Source organism: Necator americanus, chromosome I (assembly GCF_031761385.1).
Source record: "Necator americanus strain Aroian chromosome I, whole genome shotgun sequence".
Classification (NCBI taxonomy): domain Eukaryota; kingdom Metazoa; phylum Nematoda; class Chromadorea; order Rhabditida; family Ancylostomatidae; genus Necator; species Necator americanus.
This window is the reverse complement of record NC_087371.1, coordinates 6,340,159-6,358,635: the sequence shown is the minus strand read 5'-3', so window position 1 is coordinate 6,358,635 and position 18,477 is coordinate 6,340,159. Positions and strand designations below refer to the sequence as shown.

At 47.3% G+C, this 18,477-nt stretch overlaps 1 protein-coding gene across 2 annotated transcripts in view; it reads right to left on the bottom strand.

Moving 5' to 3' along the window:
• The window catches only part of RB195_004707 (uncharacterized protein), a gene marked incomplete at both ends in the record, with an annotated part of 30,924 nt that extends 12,989 nt beyond the window's left edge, over window positions 1-17,935 (bottom strand). Inside the window, 12 exons of one of the 2 annotated variants that reach the window (XM_064182669.1) lie at window positions 286-1,069; window positions 1,191-1,999; window positions 2,078-2,660; window positions 2,722-3,635; window positions 3,694-3,900; window positions 3,998-5,491; window positions 5,590-7,389; window positions 7,464-9,749; window positions 9,821-11,381; window positions 12,671-12,839; window positions 13,015-13,081; window positions 17,890-17,935. In XM_064182669.1, the coding sequence (XP_064033936.1) occupies window positions 286-1,069; window positions 1,191-1,999; window positions 2,078-2,660; window positions 2,722-3,635; window positions 3,694-3,900; window positions 3,998-5,491; window positions 5,590-7,389; window positions 7,464-9,749; window positions 9,821-11,381; window positions 12,671-12,839; window positions 13,015-13,081; window positions 17,890-17,935 (10,720 nt within the window). Of the gene's footprint in view, window positions 1-62; window positions 224-285; window positions 1,070-1,108; window positions 2,000-2,047; window positions 2,661-2,721; window positions 3,657-3,693; window positions 3,901-3,997; window positions 5,492-5,589; window positions 7,390-7,463; window positions 9,762-9,820; window positions 11,382-12,670; window positions 12,840-13,014; window positions 13,092-17,889 lie in introns of those variants that run through there. The other variant, XM_064182670.1, reaches the window with a different exon arrangement.
• Window positions 17,936-18,477: the final 542 nt, after the last annotated feature.

Genomic DNA, 18,477 nt, shown 5'->3' with positions numbered 1-18,477 from the left:
TAGACTTCAGTGGTAGGGTAATCGTAGTACATGTCCTTGGTTGGAACAGTTTCCACGGGAACCGCTCGTGTGATTGGTTCTTGAGGAACATCGGACCGTCCACTGTGGTACACGGTGACAATAGTGTGAAGCGGCTGAGATTCAATGTCTTCTCGCTTCTTCGTGTCCTCGAGTGGACCTTCGTAGGAAGTCAGGGCGGTTCGTGCGTCGAGTGGCCCATAGTCTCTGACATTGGGTAGTCTGAGCATGTTGGCCGTCTCTTGAATAATCCGGTGATCTTCTCACCAAGGGTCTTTGCTGCTTCAGCAATATCGAGCGGCTGCTCTTCTTCGGGTTTCGGTGCTGGCTCGTCAGATCTTCCGCTGTGATATACGCTGACATGGTGTGTGAGTGGTTCACCTTCAATGTCAGTGGTGCGGTTCGTGCTGTCGAGTGGTCCTTCATAGATCTCTGATACTGGGTAGTCAAGGTGAGCAGGGCCTCTCTTGAACAAGCCAGTGATCTTCTCACCAAGGGTCTTTGCTGCTTCAGCAATATCGAGCGGCTGCTCTTCTTCGGGTTTCGGTGCTGGTTCGTCAGATCTTCCGCTGTGGTAGACGCTAACGTGATAGGTGAGCGGCTCACCTTCAATGTCCGTTACGCGGGTGGTGCTATCCAGCGGTCCCTCGTAGACTTCAGTGGTAGGGTAATCGTAGTACATGTCCTTGGTTGGAACAGTTTCCACGGGAACCGCTCGTGTGATTGGTTCTTGAGGAACATCGGACCGTCCACTGTGGTACACGGTGACAATAGTGTGAAGCGGCTGAGATTCAATGTCTTCTCGCTTCTTCGTGTCCTCGAGTGGACCTTCGTAGGGTTCTGACGTTGGATAGTCTGGAATTGTTGGCCGTCTCTTGAATAATCCGGTGATTTTGTCTCCGAAGGTCTTTGCTGCTTCAGCAATATCGAGCGGCTGCTCTTCTTCGGGTTTCGGTGCTGGCTCGTCAGATCTTCCGCTGTGGTAGACGCTAACGTGATAGGTGAGCGGCTCACCTTCAATGTCAGTGGTGCGGTTCGTGCTGTCGAGAAACTGAAGGTAAGTAGTAAGCCTCTTGAACAGTTCTCGGACCCTGGTTATTGGTCTTAGCTCCAAAACCGAGTGCTGCTTCAATTTCTTCGTCTGGCTCGTCAGACCTTCCGCTAGGATATACCTGACATGGTGTGGAGTGGTCACCTTCAATGTCAGTGGTGCGGTTCGTGCTGTCGAGTGGTCCTTCATAGATCTCTGATACTGGGTAGTCAAGGTGAGCAAGGCCTCTCTTGAACAAGCCAGTGATCTTCTCACCAAGGGTCTTTGCTGCTTCAGCAATATCGAGCGGCTGCTCTTCTTCGGGTTTCGGTGCTGGTTCGTCAGATCTTCCGCTGTGGTAGACGCTAACGTGATAGGTGAGCGGCTCACCTTCAATGTCCGTTACGCGGGTGGTGCTATCCAGCGGTCCCTCGTAGACTTCAGTGGTAGGGTAATCGTAGTACATGTCCTTGGTTGGAACAGTTTCCACGGGAACCGCTCGTGTGATTGGTTCTTGAGGAACATCGGACCGTCCACTGTGGTACACGGTGACAATAGTGTGAAGCGGCTGAGATTCAATGTCTTCTCGCTTCTTCGTGTCCTCGAGTGGACCTTCGTAGGGTTCTGACGTTGGATAGTCTGGAATTGTTGGCCGTCTCTTGAATAATCCGGTGATTTTGTCTCCGAAGGTCTTTGCTGCTTCAGCAATATCGAGCGGCTGCTCTTCTTCGGGTTTCGGTGCTGGCTCGTCAGATCTTCCGCTGTGATATACGCTGACATGGTGTGTGAGTGGTTCACCTTCAATGTCAGTGGTGCGGTTCGTGCTGTCGAGTGGTCCTTCATAGATCTCTGATACTGGGTAGTCAAGGTGAGCAGGGCCTCTCTTGAACAAGCCAGTGATCTTCTCACCAAGGGTCTTTGCTGCTTCAGCAATATCGAGCGGCTGCTCTTCTTCGTGGCGTCACATAAAATAGCACCCAAGCTGGTTGCTGGGCCCACTGGGTGTCAAGGTGAGCGGGCCTCTCAAACCATATCTTCTCGCCAAGGTCTTTGCTGCTTCAGCAATATCGAGCGGCTGCTCTTCTTCGGGTTTCGGTGCTGGTTCGTCAGATCTTCCGCTGTGGTAGACGCTAACGTGATAGGTGAGCGGCTCACCTTCAATGTCCGTTACGCGGGTGGTGCTATCCAGCGGTCCCTCGTAGACTTCAGTGGTAGGGTAATCGTAGTACATGTCCTTGGTTGGAACAGTTTCCACGGGAACCGCTCGTGTGATTGGTTCTTGAGGAACATCGGACCGTCCACTGTGGTACACGGTGACAATAGTGTGAAGCGGCTGAGATTCAATGTCTTCTCGCTTCTTCGTGTCCTCGAGTGGACCTTCGTAGGGTTCTGACGTTGGATAGTCTGGAATTGTTGGCCGTCTCTTGAATAATCCGGTGATTTTGTCTCCGAAGGTCTTTGCTGCTTCAGCAATATCGAGCGGCTGCTCTTCTTCGGGTTTCGGTGCTGGCTCGTCAGATCTTCCGCTGTGATATACGCTGACATGGTGTGTGAGTGGTTCACCTTCAATGTCAGTGGTGCGGTTCGTGCTGTCGAGTGGTCCTTCATAGATCTCTGATACTGGTAGTCAAGGTGAGCAGGGCCTCTCTTGAACAAGCCAGTGATCTTCTCACCAAGGGTCTTGTTGCTTCAGCAATATCGAGCGGCTGCTCTTCTTCGGGTTTCGGTGCTGGCTCGTCAGATCTTCCGCTGTGATATACGCTGACATGGTGTGTGAGTGGTTCACCTTCAATGTCAGTGGTGCGGTTCGTGCTGTCGAGTGGTCCTTCATAGATCTCTGATACTGGGTAGTCAAGGTGAGCAGGGCCTCTCTTGAACAAGCCAGTGATCTTCTCACCAAGGGTCTTTGCTGCTTCAGCAATATCGAGCGGCTGCTCTTCTTCGGGTTTCGGTGCTGGTTCGTCAGATCTTCCGCTGTGGTAGACGCTAACGTGATAGGTGAGCGGCTCACCTTCAATGTCCGTTACGCGGGTGGTGCTATCCAGCGGTCCCTCGTAGACTTCAGTGGTAGGGTAATCGTAGTACATGTCCTTGGTTGGAACAGTTTCCACGGGAACCGCTCGTGTGATTGGTTCTTGAGGAACATCGGACCGTCCACTGTGGTACACGGTGACAATAGTGTGAAGCGGCTGAGATTCAATGTCTTCTCGCTTCTTCGTGTCCTCGAGTGGACCTTCGTAGGGTTCTGACGTTGGATAGTCTGGAATTGTTGGCCGTCTCTTGAATAATCCGGTGATTTTGTCTCCGAAGGTCTTTGCTGCTTCAGCAATATCGAGCGGCTGCTCTTCTTCGGGTTTCGGTGCTGGCTCGTCAGATCTTCCGCTGTGATATACGCTGACATGGTGTGTGAGTGGTTCACCTTCAATGTCAGTGGTGCGGTTCGTGCTGTCGAGTGGTCCTTCATAGATCTCTGATACTGGGTAGTCAAGGTGAGCAGGGCCTCTCTTGAACAAGCCAGTGATCTTCTCACCAAGGGTCTTTGCTGCTTCAGCAATATCGAGCGGCTGCTCTTCTTCGGGTTTCGGTGCTGGTCTCGTCAGATCTTCCGCTGTGATATACGCTGACATGGTGTGTGAGTGGTTCACCTTCAATGTCAGTGGTGCGGTTCGTGCTGTCGAGTGGTCCTTCATAGATCTCTGATACTGGGTAGTCAAGGTGAGCAGGGCCTCTCTTGAACAAGCCAGTGATCTTCTCACCAAGGGTCTTTGCTGCTTCAGCAATATCGAGCGGCTGCTCTTCTTCGGTTTTTCCAGCGGCTCGTAGACTTCGTGGTAGGGTAATCGTAGAATGTCCTTGGTTGGAACAGTTCAGGGAACGTCGGTATTGGTTCTGAGGAACGTCAGACCGTCCACTGTGGTATACGCTGACAATGGTGTGAGAGCGGCTCACCTTCAATGTCTTCTGGCTTCGGTTCGTGTCCTCGAGTGGACCTTCGTAGGGTCTCTGACATTGGGTAGTCAGGAATGTTGGGCCGTCTCTTGAACAAGCCTGTGATCTTGTCACCAAAGGTCTTTGCTGCTTCAGCAATATCGAGCGGCTGCTCTTCTTCGGGTTTCGGTGCTGGTTCGTCAGATCTTCCGCTGTGGTAGACGCTAACGTGATAGGTGAGCGGCTCACCTTCAATGTCCGTTACGCGGGTGGTGCTATCCAGCGGTCCCTCGTAGACTTCAGTGGTAGGGTAATCGTAGTACATGTCCTTGGTTGGAACAGTTTCCACGGGAACCGCTCGTGTGATTGGTTCTTGAGGAACATCGGACCGTCCACTGTGGTACACGGTGACAATAGTGTGAAGCGGCTGAGATTCAATGTCTTCTCGCTTCTTCGTGTCCTCGAGTGGACCTTCGTAGGGTTCTGACGTTGGATAGTCTGGAATTGTTGGCCGTCTCTTGAATAATCCGGTGATTTTGTCTCCGAAGGTCTTTGCTGCTTCAGCAATATCGAGCGGCTGCTCTTCTTCGGGTTTCGGTGCTGGCTCGTCAGATCTTCCGCTGTGATATACGCTGACATGGTGTGTGAGTGGTTCACCTTCAATGTCAGTGGTGCGGTTCGTGCTGTCGAGTGGTCCTTCATAGATCTCTGATACTGGGTAGTCAAGGTGAGCAGGGCCTCTCTTGAACAAGCCAGTGATCTTCTCACCAAGGGTCTTTGCTGCTTCAGCAATATCGAGCGGCTGCTCTTCTTCGGGTTTCGGTGCTGGTTCGTCAGATCTTCCGCTGTGGTAGACGCTAACGTGATAGGTGAGCGGCTCACCTTCAATGTCCGTTACGCGGGTGGTGCTATCCAGCGGTCCCTCGTAGACTTCAGTGGTAGGGTAATCGTAGTACATGTCCTTGGTTGGAACAGTTTCCACGGGAACCGCTCGTGTGATTGGTTCTTGAGGAACATCGGACCGTCCACTGTGGTACACGGTGACAATAGTGTGAAGCGGCTGAGATTCAATGTCTTCTCGCTTCTTCGTGTCCTCGAGTGGACCTTCGTAGGGTTCTGACGTTGGATAGTCTGGAATTGTTGGCCGTCTCTTGAATAATCCGGTGATTTTGTCTCCGAAGGTCTTTGCTGCTTCAGCAATATCGAGCGGCTGCTCTTCTTCGGGTTTCGGTGCTGGCTCGTCAGATCTTCCGCTGTGATATACGCTGACATGGTGTGTGAGTGGTTCACCTTCAATGTCAGTGGTGCGGTTCGTGCTGTCGAGTGGTCCTTCATAGATCTCTGATACTGGGTAGTCAAGGTGAGCAGGGCCTCTCTTGAATAATCCGGTGATTTTGTCTCCGAAGGTCTTTGCTGCTTCAGCAATATCGAGCGGCTGCTCTTCTTCGGGTTTCGGTGCTGGCTCGTCAGATCTTCCGCTGTGATATACGCTGACATGGTGTGTGAGTGGTTCACCTTCAATGTCAGTGTGCTTGTGCTATCGATGGTCCTTCATAGACTCTGACACTGGATAGTCAAAAGGCCTCTCTTGAACAAGCCTGTGATATTCTCACCTAAGGTCTTTGCTGCTTCAGCAATATCGAGCGGCTGCTCTTCTTCGGGTTTCGGTGCTGGCTCGTCAGATCTTCCGCTGTGATATACGCTGACATGGTGTGTGAGTGGTTCACCTTCAATGTCAGTGGTGCGGTTCGTGCTGTCGAGTGGTCCTTCATAGATCTCTGATACTGGGTAGTCAAGGTGAGCAGGGCCTCTCTTGAACAAGCCAGTGATCTTCTCACCAAGGGTCTTTGCTGCTTCAGCAATATCGAGCGGCTGCTCTTCTTCGGGTTTCGGTGCTGGTTCGTCAGATCTTCCGCTGTGGTAGACGCTAACGTGATAGGTGAGCGGCTCACCTTCAATGTCCGTTACGCGGGTGGTGCTATCCAGCGGTCCCTCGTAGACTTCAGTGGTAGGGTAATCGTAGTACATGTCCTTGGTTGGAACAGTTTCCACGGGAACCGCTCGTGTGATTGGTTCTTGAGGAACATCGGACCGTCCACTGTGGTACACGGTGACAATAGTGTGAAGCGGCTGAGATTCAATGTCTTCTCGCTTCTTCGTGTCCTCGAGTGGACCTTCGTAGGGTTCTGACGTTGGATAGTCTGGAATTGTTGGCCGTCTCTTGAATAATCCGGTGATTTTGTCTCCGAAGGTCTTTGCTGCTTCAGCAATATCGAGCGGCTGCTCTTCTTCGGGTTTCGGTGCTGGCTCGTCAGATCTTCCGCTGTGATATACGCTGACATGAAGTGAATGGTGTGTGAGTGGTTCACCTTCAATGTCAGTGGTGCGGTTCGTGCTGTCGAGTGGTCCTTCATAGATCTCTGATACTGGGTAGTCAAGGTGAGCAGGGCCTCTCTTGAACAAGCCAGTGATCTTCTCACCAAGGGTCTTTGCTGCTTCAGCAATATCGAGCGGCTGCTCTTCTTCGGGTTTCGGTGCTGGCTCGTCAGATCTTCCGCTGTGATATACGCTGACATGGTGTGTGAGTGGTTCACCTTCAATGTCAGTGGTGCGGTTCGTGCTGTCGAGTGGTCCTTCATAGATCTCTGATACTGGGTAGTCAAGGTGAGCAGGGCCTCTCTTGAACAAGCCAGTGATCTTCTCACCAAGGGTCTTTGCTGCTTCAGCAATATCGAGCGGCTGCTCTTCTTCGGGTTTCGGTGCTGGTTCGTCAGATCTTCCGCTGTGGTAGACGCTAACGTGATAGGTGAGCGGCTCACCTTCAATGTCCGTTACGCGGGTGGTGCTATCCAGCGGTCCCTCGTAGACTTCAGTGGTAGGGTAATCGTAGTACATGTCCTTGGTTGGAACAGTTTCCACGGGAACCGCTCGTGTGATTGGTTCTTGAGGAACATCGGACCGTCCACTGTGGTACACGGTGACAATAGTGTGAAGCGGCTGAGATTCAATGTCTTCTCGCTTCTTCGTGTCCTCGAGTGGACCTTCGTAGGGTTCTGACGTTGGATAGTCTGGAATTGTTGGCCGTCTCTTGAATAATCCGGTGATTTTGTCTCCGAAGGTCTTTGCTGCTTCAGCAATATCGAGCGGCTGCTCTTCTTCGGGTTTCGGTGCTGGCTCGTCAGATCTTCCGCTGTGATATACGCTGACATGGTGTGTGAGTGGTTCACCTTCAATGTCAGTGGTGCGGTTCGTGCTGTCCGAGTGGTCCTTCATAGATCTCTGATACTGGGTAGTCAAGGTGAGCAGGGCCTCTCTTGAACAAGCCAGTGATCTTTGTCTCTCAAGGCCAAGGGTCTTTGCTGCTTCAGCAATATCGAGCGGCTGCTCTTCTTCGGTTTCTGGCTCGCGATCCGCTGTATACACGAAGGATTCCTCAATTCTTGATCTTCATAGTCGAATGGGTAGTCGGAGGGCCTCTCTGAACAACCGGTGATTTTCCCGAGGTTTCGCTGCTTCAGCAATATCGAGCGGCGCTCTTCATCGGGTTTCGGTGCTGGCTCGTCAGATCTTCCGCTGTGATATACGCTGACATGGTGTGTGAGTGGTTCACCTTCAATGTCAGTGGTGCGGTTCGTGCTGTCGAGTGGTCCTTCATAGATCTCTGATACTGGGTAGTCAAGGTGAGCAGGGCCTCTCTTGAACAAGCCAGTGATCTTCTCACCAAGGGTCTTTGCTGCTTCAGCAATATCGAGCGGCTGCTCTTCTTCGGGTTTCGGTGCTGGTTCGTCAGATCTTCCGCTGTGGTAGACGCTAACGTGATAGGTGAGCGGCTCACCTTCAATGTCCGTTACGCGGGTGGTGCTATCCAGCGGTCCCTCGTAGACTTCAGTGGTAGGGTAATCGTAGTACATGTCCTTGGTTGGAACAGTTTCCACGGGAACCGCTCGTGTGATTGGTTCTTGAGGAACATCGGACCGTCCACTGTGGTACACGGTGACAATAGTGTGAAGCGGCTGAGATTCAATGTCTTCTCGCTTCTTCGTGTCCTCGAGTGGACCTTCGTAGGGTTCTGACGTTGGATAGTCTGGAATTGTTGGCCGTCTCTTGAATAATCCGGTGATTTTGTCTCCGAAGGTCTTTGCTGCTTCAGCAATATCGAGCGGCTGCTCTTCTTCGGGTTTCGGTGCTGGCTCGTCAGATCTTCCGCTGTGATATACGCTGACATGGTGTGTGAGTGGTTCACCTTCAATGTCAGTGGTGCGGTTCGTGCTGTCGAGTGGTCCTTCATAGATCTCTGATACTGGGTAGTCAAGGTGAGCAGGGCCTCTCTTGAACAAGCCAGTGATCTTCTCACCAAGGGTCTTTGCTGCTTCAGCAATATCGAGCGGCTGCTCTTCTTCGGGTTTCGGTGCTGGTTCGTCAGATCTTCCGCTGTGGTAGACGCTAACGTGATAGGTGAGCGGCTCACCTTCAATGTCCGTTACGCGGGTGGTGCTATCCAGCGGTCCCTCGTAGACTTCAGTGGTAGGGTAATCGTAGTACATGTCCTTGGTTGGAACAGTTTCCACGGGAACCGCTCGTGTGATTGGTTCTTGAGGAACATCGGACCGTCCACTGTGGTACACGGTGACAATAGTGTGAAGCGGCTGAGATTCAATGTCTTCTCGCTTCTTCGTGTCCTCGAGTGGACCTTCGTAGGGTTCTGACGTTGGATAGTCTGGAATTGTTGGCCGTCTCTTGAATAATCCGGTGATTTTGTCTCCGAAGGTCTTTGCTGCTTCAGCAATATCGAGCGGCTGCTCTTCTTCGGGTTTCGGTGCTGGCTCGTCAGATCTTCCGCTGTGATATACGCTGACATGGTGTGTGAGTGGTTCACCTTCAATGTCAGTGGTGCGGTTCGTGCTGTCGAGTGGTCCTTCATAGATCTCTGATACTGGGTAGTCAAGGTGAGCAGGGCCTCTCTTGAACAAGCCAGTGATCTTCTCACCAAGGGTCTTTGCTGCTTCAGCAATATCGAGCGGCTGCTCTTCTTCGGGTTTCGGTGCTGGTTCGTCAGATCTTCCGCTGTGGTAGACGCTAACGTGATAGGTGAGCGGCTCACCTTCAATGTCCGTTACGCGGGTGGTGCTATCCAGCGGTCCCTCGTAGACTTCAGTGGTAGGGTAATCGTAGTACATGTCCTTGGTTGGAACAGTTTCCACGGGAACCGCTCGTGTGATTGGTTCTTGAGGAACATCGGACCGTCCACTGTGGTACACGGTGACAATAGTGTGAAGCGGCTGAGATTCAATGTCTTCTCGCTTCTTCGTGTCCTCGAGTGGACCTTCGTAGGGTTCTGACGTTGGATAGTCTGGAATTGTTGGCCGTCTCTTGAATAATCCGGTGATTTTGTCTCCGAAGGTCTTTGCTGCTTCAGCAATATCGAGCGGCTGCTCTTCTTCGGGTTTCGGTGCTGGCTCGTCAGATCTTCCGCTGTGATATACGCTGACATGGTGTGTGAGTGGTTCACCTTCAATGTCAGTGGTGCGGTTCGTGCTGTCGAGTGGTCCTTCATAGATCTCTGATACTGGGTAGTCAAGGTGAGCAGGGCCTCTCTTGAACAAGCCAGTGATCTTCTCACCAAGGGTCTTTGCTGCTTCAGCAATATCGAGCGGCTGCTCTTCTTCGGGTTTCGGTGCTGGCTCGTCAGATCTTCCGCTGTGATATACGCTGACATGGTGTGTGAGTGGTTCACCTTCAATGTCAGTGGTGCGGTTCGTGCTGTCGAGTGGTCCTTCATAGATCTCTGATACTGGTAGTCAAGGTGAGCAGGGCCTCTCTTGAACAAGCCAGTGATCTTCTCACCAAGGGTCTTTGCTGCTTCAGCAATATCGAGCGGCTGCTCTTCTTCGGGTTTCGGTGCTGGCTCGTCAGATCTTCCGCTGTGATATACGCTGACATGGTGTGTGAGTGGTTCACCTTCAATGTCAGTGGTGCGGTTCGTGCTGTCGAGTGGTCCTTCATAGATCTCTGATACTGGGTAGTCAAGGTGAGCAGGGCCTCTCTTGAACAAGCCAGTGATCTTCTCACCAAGGGTCTTTGCTGCTTCAGCAATATCGAGCGGCTGCTCTTCTTCGGGTTTCGGTGCTGGTTCGTCAGATCTTCCGCTGTGGTAGACGCTAACGTGATAGGTGAGCGGCTCACCTTCAATGTCCGTTACGCGGGTGGTGCTATCCAGCGGTCCCTCGTAGACTTCAGTGGTAGGGTAATCGTAGTACATGTCCTTGGTTGGAACAGTTTCCACGGGAACCGCTCGTGTGATTGGTTCTTGAGGAACATCGGACCGTCCACTGTGGTACACGGTGACAATAGTGTGAAGCGGCTGAGATTCAATGTCTTCTCGCTTCTTCGTGTCCTCGAGTGGACCTTCGTAGGGTTCTGACGTTGGATATTCAGGAATGATATTTTGTTTTGCGAACAAACTCATTATCTTATCACCTAGCATCCTTGCAATGTTTGCTGTGGAGTCGCTTGTTTTTTCTTTTGATGTAAAGGGCTCGTCGGATCGCCCATTGTGATATACGCTGACATGGTGAGTTATCGGTTCATCTTCCAAGTCCTTTACAGGGGAAGTGCTATCGAGTGGGCCTTTGTAAGCCGCTGTTGATGGAAATCCATGATATTTGGAAGGTTTTTCAACATGTTCGAAATCCTCTTGTTGTCCTTCACTGAGGGGTGATTTCTGTAGGTCGAAGTACTCCATGCGAGAAGCTCGGTTTTCTCCGCTTCCTCGTCTTTCTTCGTTTATAGAACTTCCACTTGTGATTAGTTCCACCATGTCAGCGCCGACGATGACAATATCTTCATCTTCGGAAGATGTGCTTATTGTTTTTAGGTCACCACTGCTGGGTACATTTACTGTTATTTCACTATCACTTGTCGATGGAATCTGGTCACTACCATATAATTCGGATGATCTTTCAGCTAAAACATCGGGAGCATCGGATCCATCTCCATACTGCCCTGATATACCACTGTGATATACATTGACCATTTCCATTATGGGCTTTTCCTCCAGTTCTGTTGCTCTGCTTATCTCCTTGGGTACTAGCTCGAGATCAATATTCACCCTCGATTTCGCAACAGGAGAAAGCGGAGGTTCTGATTCCGTTTTCCCTACTATCATATACTGAGGGGAGGTAGTTCTTGATGGCACAAGCGATACATCCACCGTCAAGGCACTGTCGTCGACAACTTCGAAATCATCTGACAACGAGTCGCTATCGCTTACCTCTATCATTCTGTAGGTCGTAGTTGTAGTGGTAATAATGGTTGTTGTATGCCTCTCTTCAGGGCAAAGAAGTATTCCATTGAAAAGCGGTACACCATTGGCCGTGATACCAGAGACCAGAGGTGCTCCTTGCGCCTAAAACGTCTCTTTCTTTTTAGTTCAGAAACTGCTCAAAGCAGGACGGATTTTTTTGTTCGTTTGAGATGTCTTTTTTTCGGGATCTGGTTCCTGGATTGTGGCATCCATCAAATGGACTGACGTCTGCAGAAACTCAGTTGATTCCCCTCATGCACATTTTTCTGCCCTGTGTTTTGTCTCAAGTAGAGAAAGGTGGTACAGAACTTCTCTTAGAACTTACTGTTCTCGTCTCTAAATATGAAGGCGTGTCATGTCAGGAGATCATCGAAGAAGCAATAAACGAACGAAAATGACGAATAAGGATGAATTGAAGAGCAACAGTAATTGTCAATATCGCGAGAGAAATAAACAATCTTTTTCATTCTAACACTCTAGAGAAGAGGTCTTCTATCAAGTAGAAACCGAAGCTATTAAACATTTTGTTAACAAGACATATTTCCGCACTACTTTCTACGGTTTTTACTTATTTCTAATGCATTCACACAAAACAACATGTTATCAGAACAACCATAACTATGCCGTAATAACATATTGTGCTTAAGGAGTTAGTAGGGATGACATGATCACTGAAAATGGAAAAAAATACCGACACAATGTGTACTTGTGAAGAACTCATTCCAATTTTCATCATCGCATCAGTGCAGCCTATGTACAACAATGCGTATTTCAAATTTATGTAGAAGTGAAATTTTGTAGGAAGTTGCCACAAATTGTTTAGTTCAGTTTGATGCTTCATTAAAAACGAGGAGACGAATAGGATTGATGAGTTTCACGAATCTTTCCGCACTAGTCAAAGAGACGGGCAAGTGAACAGATTTACTTGTGTTTATTACTTGCTGTAAGCTACTTAATGCTAGCACTTCTCGCAAACAATTAGGCGTAGCATAACTTTGACTTCAATTTCTAGTAGAAGTAGAATATATGTTTTGGATCAGAAACACTCACAAGATTTCTTCCTAATTTTTCGCCATGGTGCATGTAGACTTCTTATTTTTGAACAAACAAAACTGTTTCCTAAATCGGTTTCGAAAAAAAGCTATCCCAACCTGATAGTAAGATACTCTTGTGACGATGACGGAGATGTGAGTTTGGTATATATTACAAAATATTAAGGCTAATGGAACGAGCCAGACCCGATAATCTTTCCTATTTTTTCTTAACCTCCTTCTGATATACTAAAGGTCACCCATATATTCTAAAATAGCATACGCATTACTGTTCTTCACTGATGGGAAAGAATTGTGCACATATTTTGACAAATCAGAAAAAAAGCTAGTTAGGTTCACCTGCATCGTTGTCACAGTCGAAGAGACTGATTGGCTAGTATTCCCATGTGGTGAGAGTGCTAAAAACCGAGCTGGAGCGATCTGTTCCTCTGTGAGTGTGATAGGCATTTGTAAAATTTGAACCCGTTCAGTGGTAGTCACCGTTCTTGATTGAAATGGAGAAGTTGACCTGGAATAATGTTATGTTAACGACAGACAGAGCTTAAATGTATAGCAAACATAAAAAAGCTTAGTTAAAACAGACATTTGCTAAATCATGGCAAAAGAAAACTTACTAAAAATGAATTGAACCCAACCTCTAGTCGCGTTATGGAAATTTTCGGCATATCTAGAGAAAAACTAACCGTAAAGGCGAGAGTTCTGTACGCTCTCTTCGCGTCACAGTCCATGTCGGCCGTTCTGATTGCGAATCTGAAGTCATTTAGGTTTTTCAAACACAATAGTTCTATCATTTGTTTGGGTAATAAGGTAAAATTAGGTTTTTTTTAAAATAGACATACAATTTATGCCATTTGGCGACTTTTAACTTCATATTGTTCCTTACAAACAAAAAGAGAAAAAAAATCGCCAAGAAATGAACAAACCATTATATGCTTTTGTTACAAAACACTCATAAACTATTCTTCACTTTCCAGTAATGCAAGCGATGGGGTCTACAGGGAAAATTCGAGGAGTCATTGCTACAAAAGTTGTGTCTCTCATTGGATATGACTTAGAATTATATCTTTTCATTCGGTAGAATAGGAGGGGGCACCGTTAAAGGCATCACTCCACCAATCTGGCGTGGTATGAATTTTCGTTGATGTATACCTATATCGGGTCATAGATTAAGAATACAGGGTTAGTTCCGTTTATCTCTCCTTGCATCACTATGAACAGACGGCCTTTGCTCCCCGCCCCTGCCTTCGATTCGTTCAATTATCCACTCGGACGCTCCGATAGGCAATTTATTCCATTCGACTAATCGCAGGCGGGGGCGGGGCGCAAAAGTGGCGCGTTGCAATAGAGGACGTTGCAAGGAACCGCATTCCCAAGCCGTCTGTTTACTGCAATGCAGGTAGAAATGAGCGGAACCACCCATGAATTCCTAATCTACGACCTGATATAGCCATACTCCAACGAAAATCCATACCACGCCAAATTCGTGGGGTGATGCCTTTAATTTAGTTTCGATTCGAAACTCAGGGGTAGGGTTCTCAGTCAAAAAACCATGTAAATTATCAATGCGAACTTTTGGCGCCTTCAACAGTGTGCGTTGTTTGTTGTCTTCATACATTAAAGATAATAGTAATTATTAAATCAATGAAAGTGATACTAGTTAATAATTTCTTGTGACTAATCGATAGCAACAGAGTGATTCATGCTACATATGTGTGACCAAGTTTATGCGGACATAATTGTATCAAAAAAAAGTTCAAATAGAGTTGCAAAATTGCTCTCTAACATGTAAGCGGTCACCAACGGTAACGATCAAGGCGAAAATCTAATTTTTTTTTTCAAATTAGGAAACGTTATAAAAGCAAACATTGAGGTATCCTTCTTTAAAGCAATACATTCAACATTCGCAACACTCTTTAATTGACTAGGGCAAGGATCAATGGTCAACACTTTGGGTGATTTAATTTTAGTACAAAGATGAGCTTAGCGCTTCAATGATCCAGTTGTCTTCAGTTAAGCGTAGCAGCCACTAAAATGAAGATACGTGGCGTGTTTATTTATTCTAACACACGAAAGCTACGACACTCCATCAGAAATAATGATAGGAACAGAGAACCACTATTTACTACTTCTGATGTTTGCCATTCTAGGATCCGCAAAGTGTTCTATTCTGGGAATTGCTGATGAGTAGTCCGACAATCAACACAAATCTGCACATGAAGCAGCTCCAAAAGCTGGCCGATCCAATGTGCAGAAAACGCCCAAAACGCCTCGAACTATGATAGCAGCACACGCGACAACGTGTGTTGCTATCATACTTCGAGGCGTTTAACAACGCGGGACCTCACATGGCAAAGGTGACGCAGGAAATTCTAAAGAGCATGGGCAGAACGACCGTGCCTCATTCTCTCTACAGTCCCGACTTTTCCCCGTCCGATAATCACCTCTTCCGGACCCTGAATAAGCATCTGGGCGAAAAAAAAACTTTAAAAGACCTCGACGACCTCAAATACGTACTCAACGATTTTTTTTTATCATTGCAGCTCCTCTCCTCCTAGAAGAAAGACATTGAGACTAGCTACATGTTCCCGATAATGATGGTATTTACATTGTTGATCCTTGATTTTTACTGGTAGAATAAAACATAATATTTTTATCAGAAGTGGGAAAAAGTATGTAAAGACCCAACATGTACACAGAAACAAGGCTGAGACTTGCTAACCCATTTACATTCAGAGGATCTAATAGATTGAGCTTTGTTTCTCTAAGAGCAGCGGAATAATCATTGACATTATGCACAATTCACATTAAAGACATCACCCCACGAATCTGAGGTGGTACGGATTTCAGGTGGAGTATTCGTATACGGGATAGTAGATTATGAATAGGGGTGTGATTCCGTCCATTTCTTCCTAATTGCCGTAAAAAACGGCACGGAAAATGCGGTGCCGCACAGGGCTGGCGCGCTCCAATCGAACTCCTGGTAGAAAATAGTGCGCCGGAACGCTCGAAGCCGCATCTTCCGGGCCGTTTTCTACGGCAATTGAGAAGAAATGAACGGAATCACCCTCCTCCCCATAATCTACGACCCCGTATACGAATACTCCACCGGAAATACGTACCACTCCAGATTCGTGGGGTGATGCCTTTAATCCATTATTGATGCTCAGATCGTTTGAGATCGCGAGAAATCGAGAGAAATTCTGCTATTTACTGAAGCTGGCCAAAGTAGCGTTACCCTAGTTCGTTACGAAAAAAATCAGCAGATGATATGTTAGCGTTAAGCTGCCAGCCACAATTGCGGCTCCAGAAATTCGGTGATTATCGATCGCGGGCCAGCCGGAAGGCCTGCAGTTTCAATGCGGAGCCGCTGCTGCTGCTGTAAATTGCAAACTATGCTGGCAGCTCTAATTGTTAATCTGCAGCTGAAACTGACTGTGCATTACTACTCGGCTTAATCTTGTCCAGCAAATCTAGTAGTCCCTGACGGTCATACGCCACGTTTTGTAATCCCTGTGTTTAAATGTGGCGTAAATCTGCTGATCCGTTGAGAATTTCACATGTGACGTCACGCATTTACAGTCACCCGTACTAATGTTTCTCCCAACCAGCGCGACGCATCTGCCTAAACCTAACGTGCTTCCTTTCCCTCATACTACCTCCCTCTCATCCCTAGGTCCGTCCTGCCCTCATCAACGCGATCACCCATCATAGAACGGTAACTTCCGACTCCTACATAGTCTCACGCGGACATGACGATAAAGGTAGTGACTTCCCATCAAGAACGCCACTAGTCTGGTTGGCGTTGGCTGAATCATAGAGGAATGTAATGTACGTCAGTCAGACGTTTTCCATCTACCGTACTTTTATTTCGAAAAAAAAAACCTACTACTAACTACATCGGTTTTCTCGACACAAGGACTGGTGGCGCAACTGCGCTTTTTTTGGCAAGACAACCTTTAGATCCACAGCCCTTCATGCTAAAATCGGCTAAATTGGATATGCACATAGGTGGTCGATTGAATCACCGGTTAGTGATTCGAAATTGGTGACCACTGGTGACTCGAACTGCTTGCAAACGTGGCTCAGAAAAATCTGATCGGCTCCTAACTGCGCAAATCGTAGACCTTCAGATTATTCGCTTCAAATACATACTCGATCAAAATTGCCTATACTTAGGTTAGATTAGGGAACAATTTCCTCCGATATTTATAAATACAATTTTCCCTGTCAATTTATTCACTTCTAGTGAAGTACCGTGTACACATTTAGAAAGCTATTTTCCTACTCTATATCCCTGTTTTTGTCATTTCTATGGACCATAATTGCGCAGAGGTTTCCGATTAGAATAATAGCGCACGAAATTGGCAAGAGTAAACAAATTTTTGACATATTTCTCTTTTTCCATCCTTCAATCGACACGAGAACTCTGTCAAGGCAGCACAAGTGATTGTTGTTATATTTAAAGTACGTCCAATCAGCTAAACAACATTCACCAAATTTTGACTCCTCAAAAGCAGCATACTCCGAATCTGACGTGGTGGTAAGGGAATCCACAGGAAAAGCTGGAGATAAGGTTGGAGGTGGGAGGTTCCGCACTCATCTCTCTGACTAAACGATTTCATTTGCAACCCGTCACCCTTCTCGACGTGCCGTATGCATATATGTGTGAGCGGTCGAAGAATAATGCGGTCTTCTCACCAGCCTATCCAAGTAAAACCAATGAATAGGCTGCTGAGGAGACCGGAACGGGGGAAAATATAGTTGGGGAGAGGGAGGATGGGAATGGGCTATCAGTGTCCCTTATTTTTCGACGCTCTAACTTACTTTCTTCTCTTCGTGACTTCAGCCTACATGTCATAGATCTTTTAAGACTAATGCTTAGGTCTCAGAGCCCCGATTGATCTTGTTATTTACTTCGAGAAATAAGTGCGCCACTGAACGCCTTCCTCCTACTACATTTCACTCCCGGAACGTGTGCGTGTGCGCGCAGGCTAGCGTTCTTACGTACATCGTAGGAACTAAAGCGGTTCCCTCTCCATTTTTTTAAATGACAAGTAGCGGGAGGTACAAGAAAATATCCCGAATCTTTTTCTGCGGATTGCTTCCCCATGTCAGATTCGTTGCATGCTGCCTTTAAGGCCAAAGTCGCAAGCGATTTCTATTGAAGAGACACCAGAGAAACTGCTTGATGAGAAGTTGTAAAAAGCAGCACAGAATACATGTCGATTAGGGAAAATGTCGACTACGTTATTGTTGTTAGCTCCCTAGGAAATTCGTTTTCACGAGTAAGCCGAGAAAAAGAACAGAATTTGAATGGAAATGATTTTTAAGCATGACAATCCCTCGTATAATCAGTTCCACTGAATGCTGTGGATTCACATCCACCAAAGGCCTTCCAAGGTCTAATTTTCTCCAAATATCCGCTAGCTCTATGTTTTCACCTAACTTTATCACATCAGATGATAGACAAATAAATAAAGACGGAAGACGAACAGATGAAAAAAAAATGCTGAAAAGTGGCGAAAAAGCCGGTGAGAAAATTTTAAAACGAGGCTAACCTGGGTGCGGTGGTAATTTTGATGACCTTCCGCGACGTTCGGCCATAACAGGCCTAAAAACTTAAAACATAATCAAATGTAGAATAACAACAGTACACGATCTATCGCCGGAATATCTATCGTTTTTATAGAAAATGAGAAATGAGAAATGAGAAAAAAAAGGAAGAAAAAAAGATGAGATTGAGAAAGAATTGAAAAAAAAAATCACATGAAAAGAAGGGAATTACATATTCCAATGTGGGGCAGAGAAGAACGGTGTCCTGCAGCGAATAAACAACAAACAAGGGCCACTAAATGCCCTTTATTTGCAGGGAACTTTCGTGAGATGAAAGAAATAGTAGCGTGACGTTAAGGAAGTTGAGCAATACCTTTTTGAGCAAAACAACAAGAATGGGAATAAAATAAAGACTAGATAATTACAGGACTTGCAAAATATACGCAAAAAATCAGAAAAAAAGAAGAACATTATCATATGGCACGATGCTGAGGCGCTACTTTTCAATTCACGTTAATTTGTCATTTAAGATGAGAGACCTTTAGAACGTCAATAAATGAAGAAAAGTGCAAGGTGTTCCCGAGAAAAGAAAA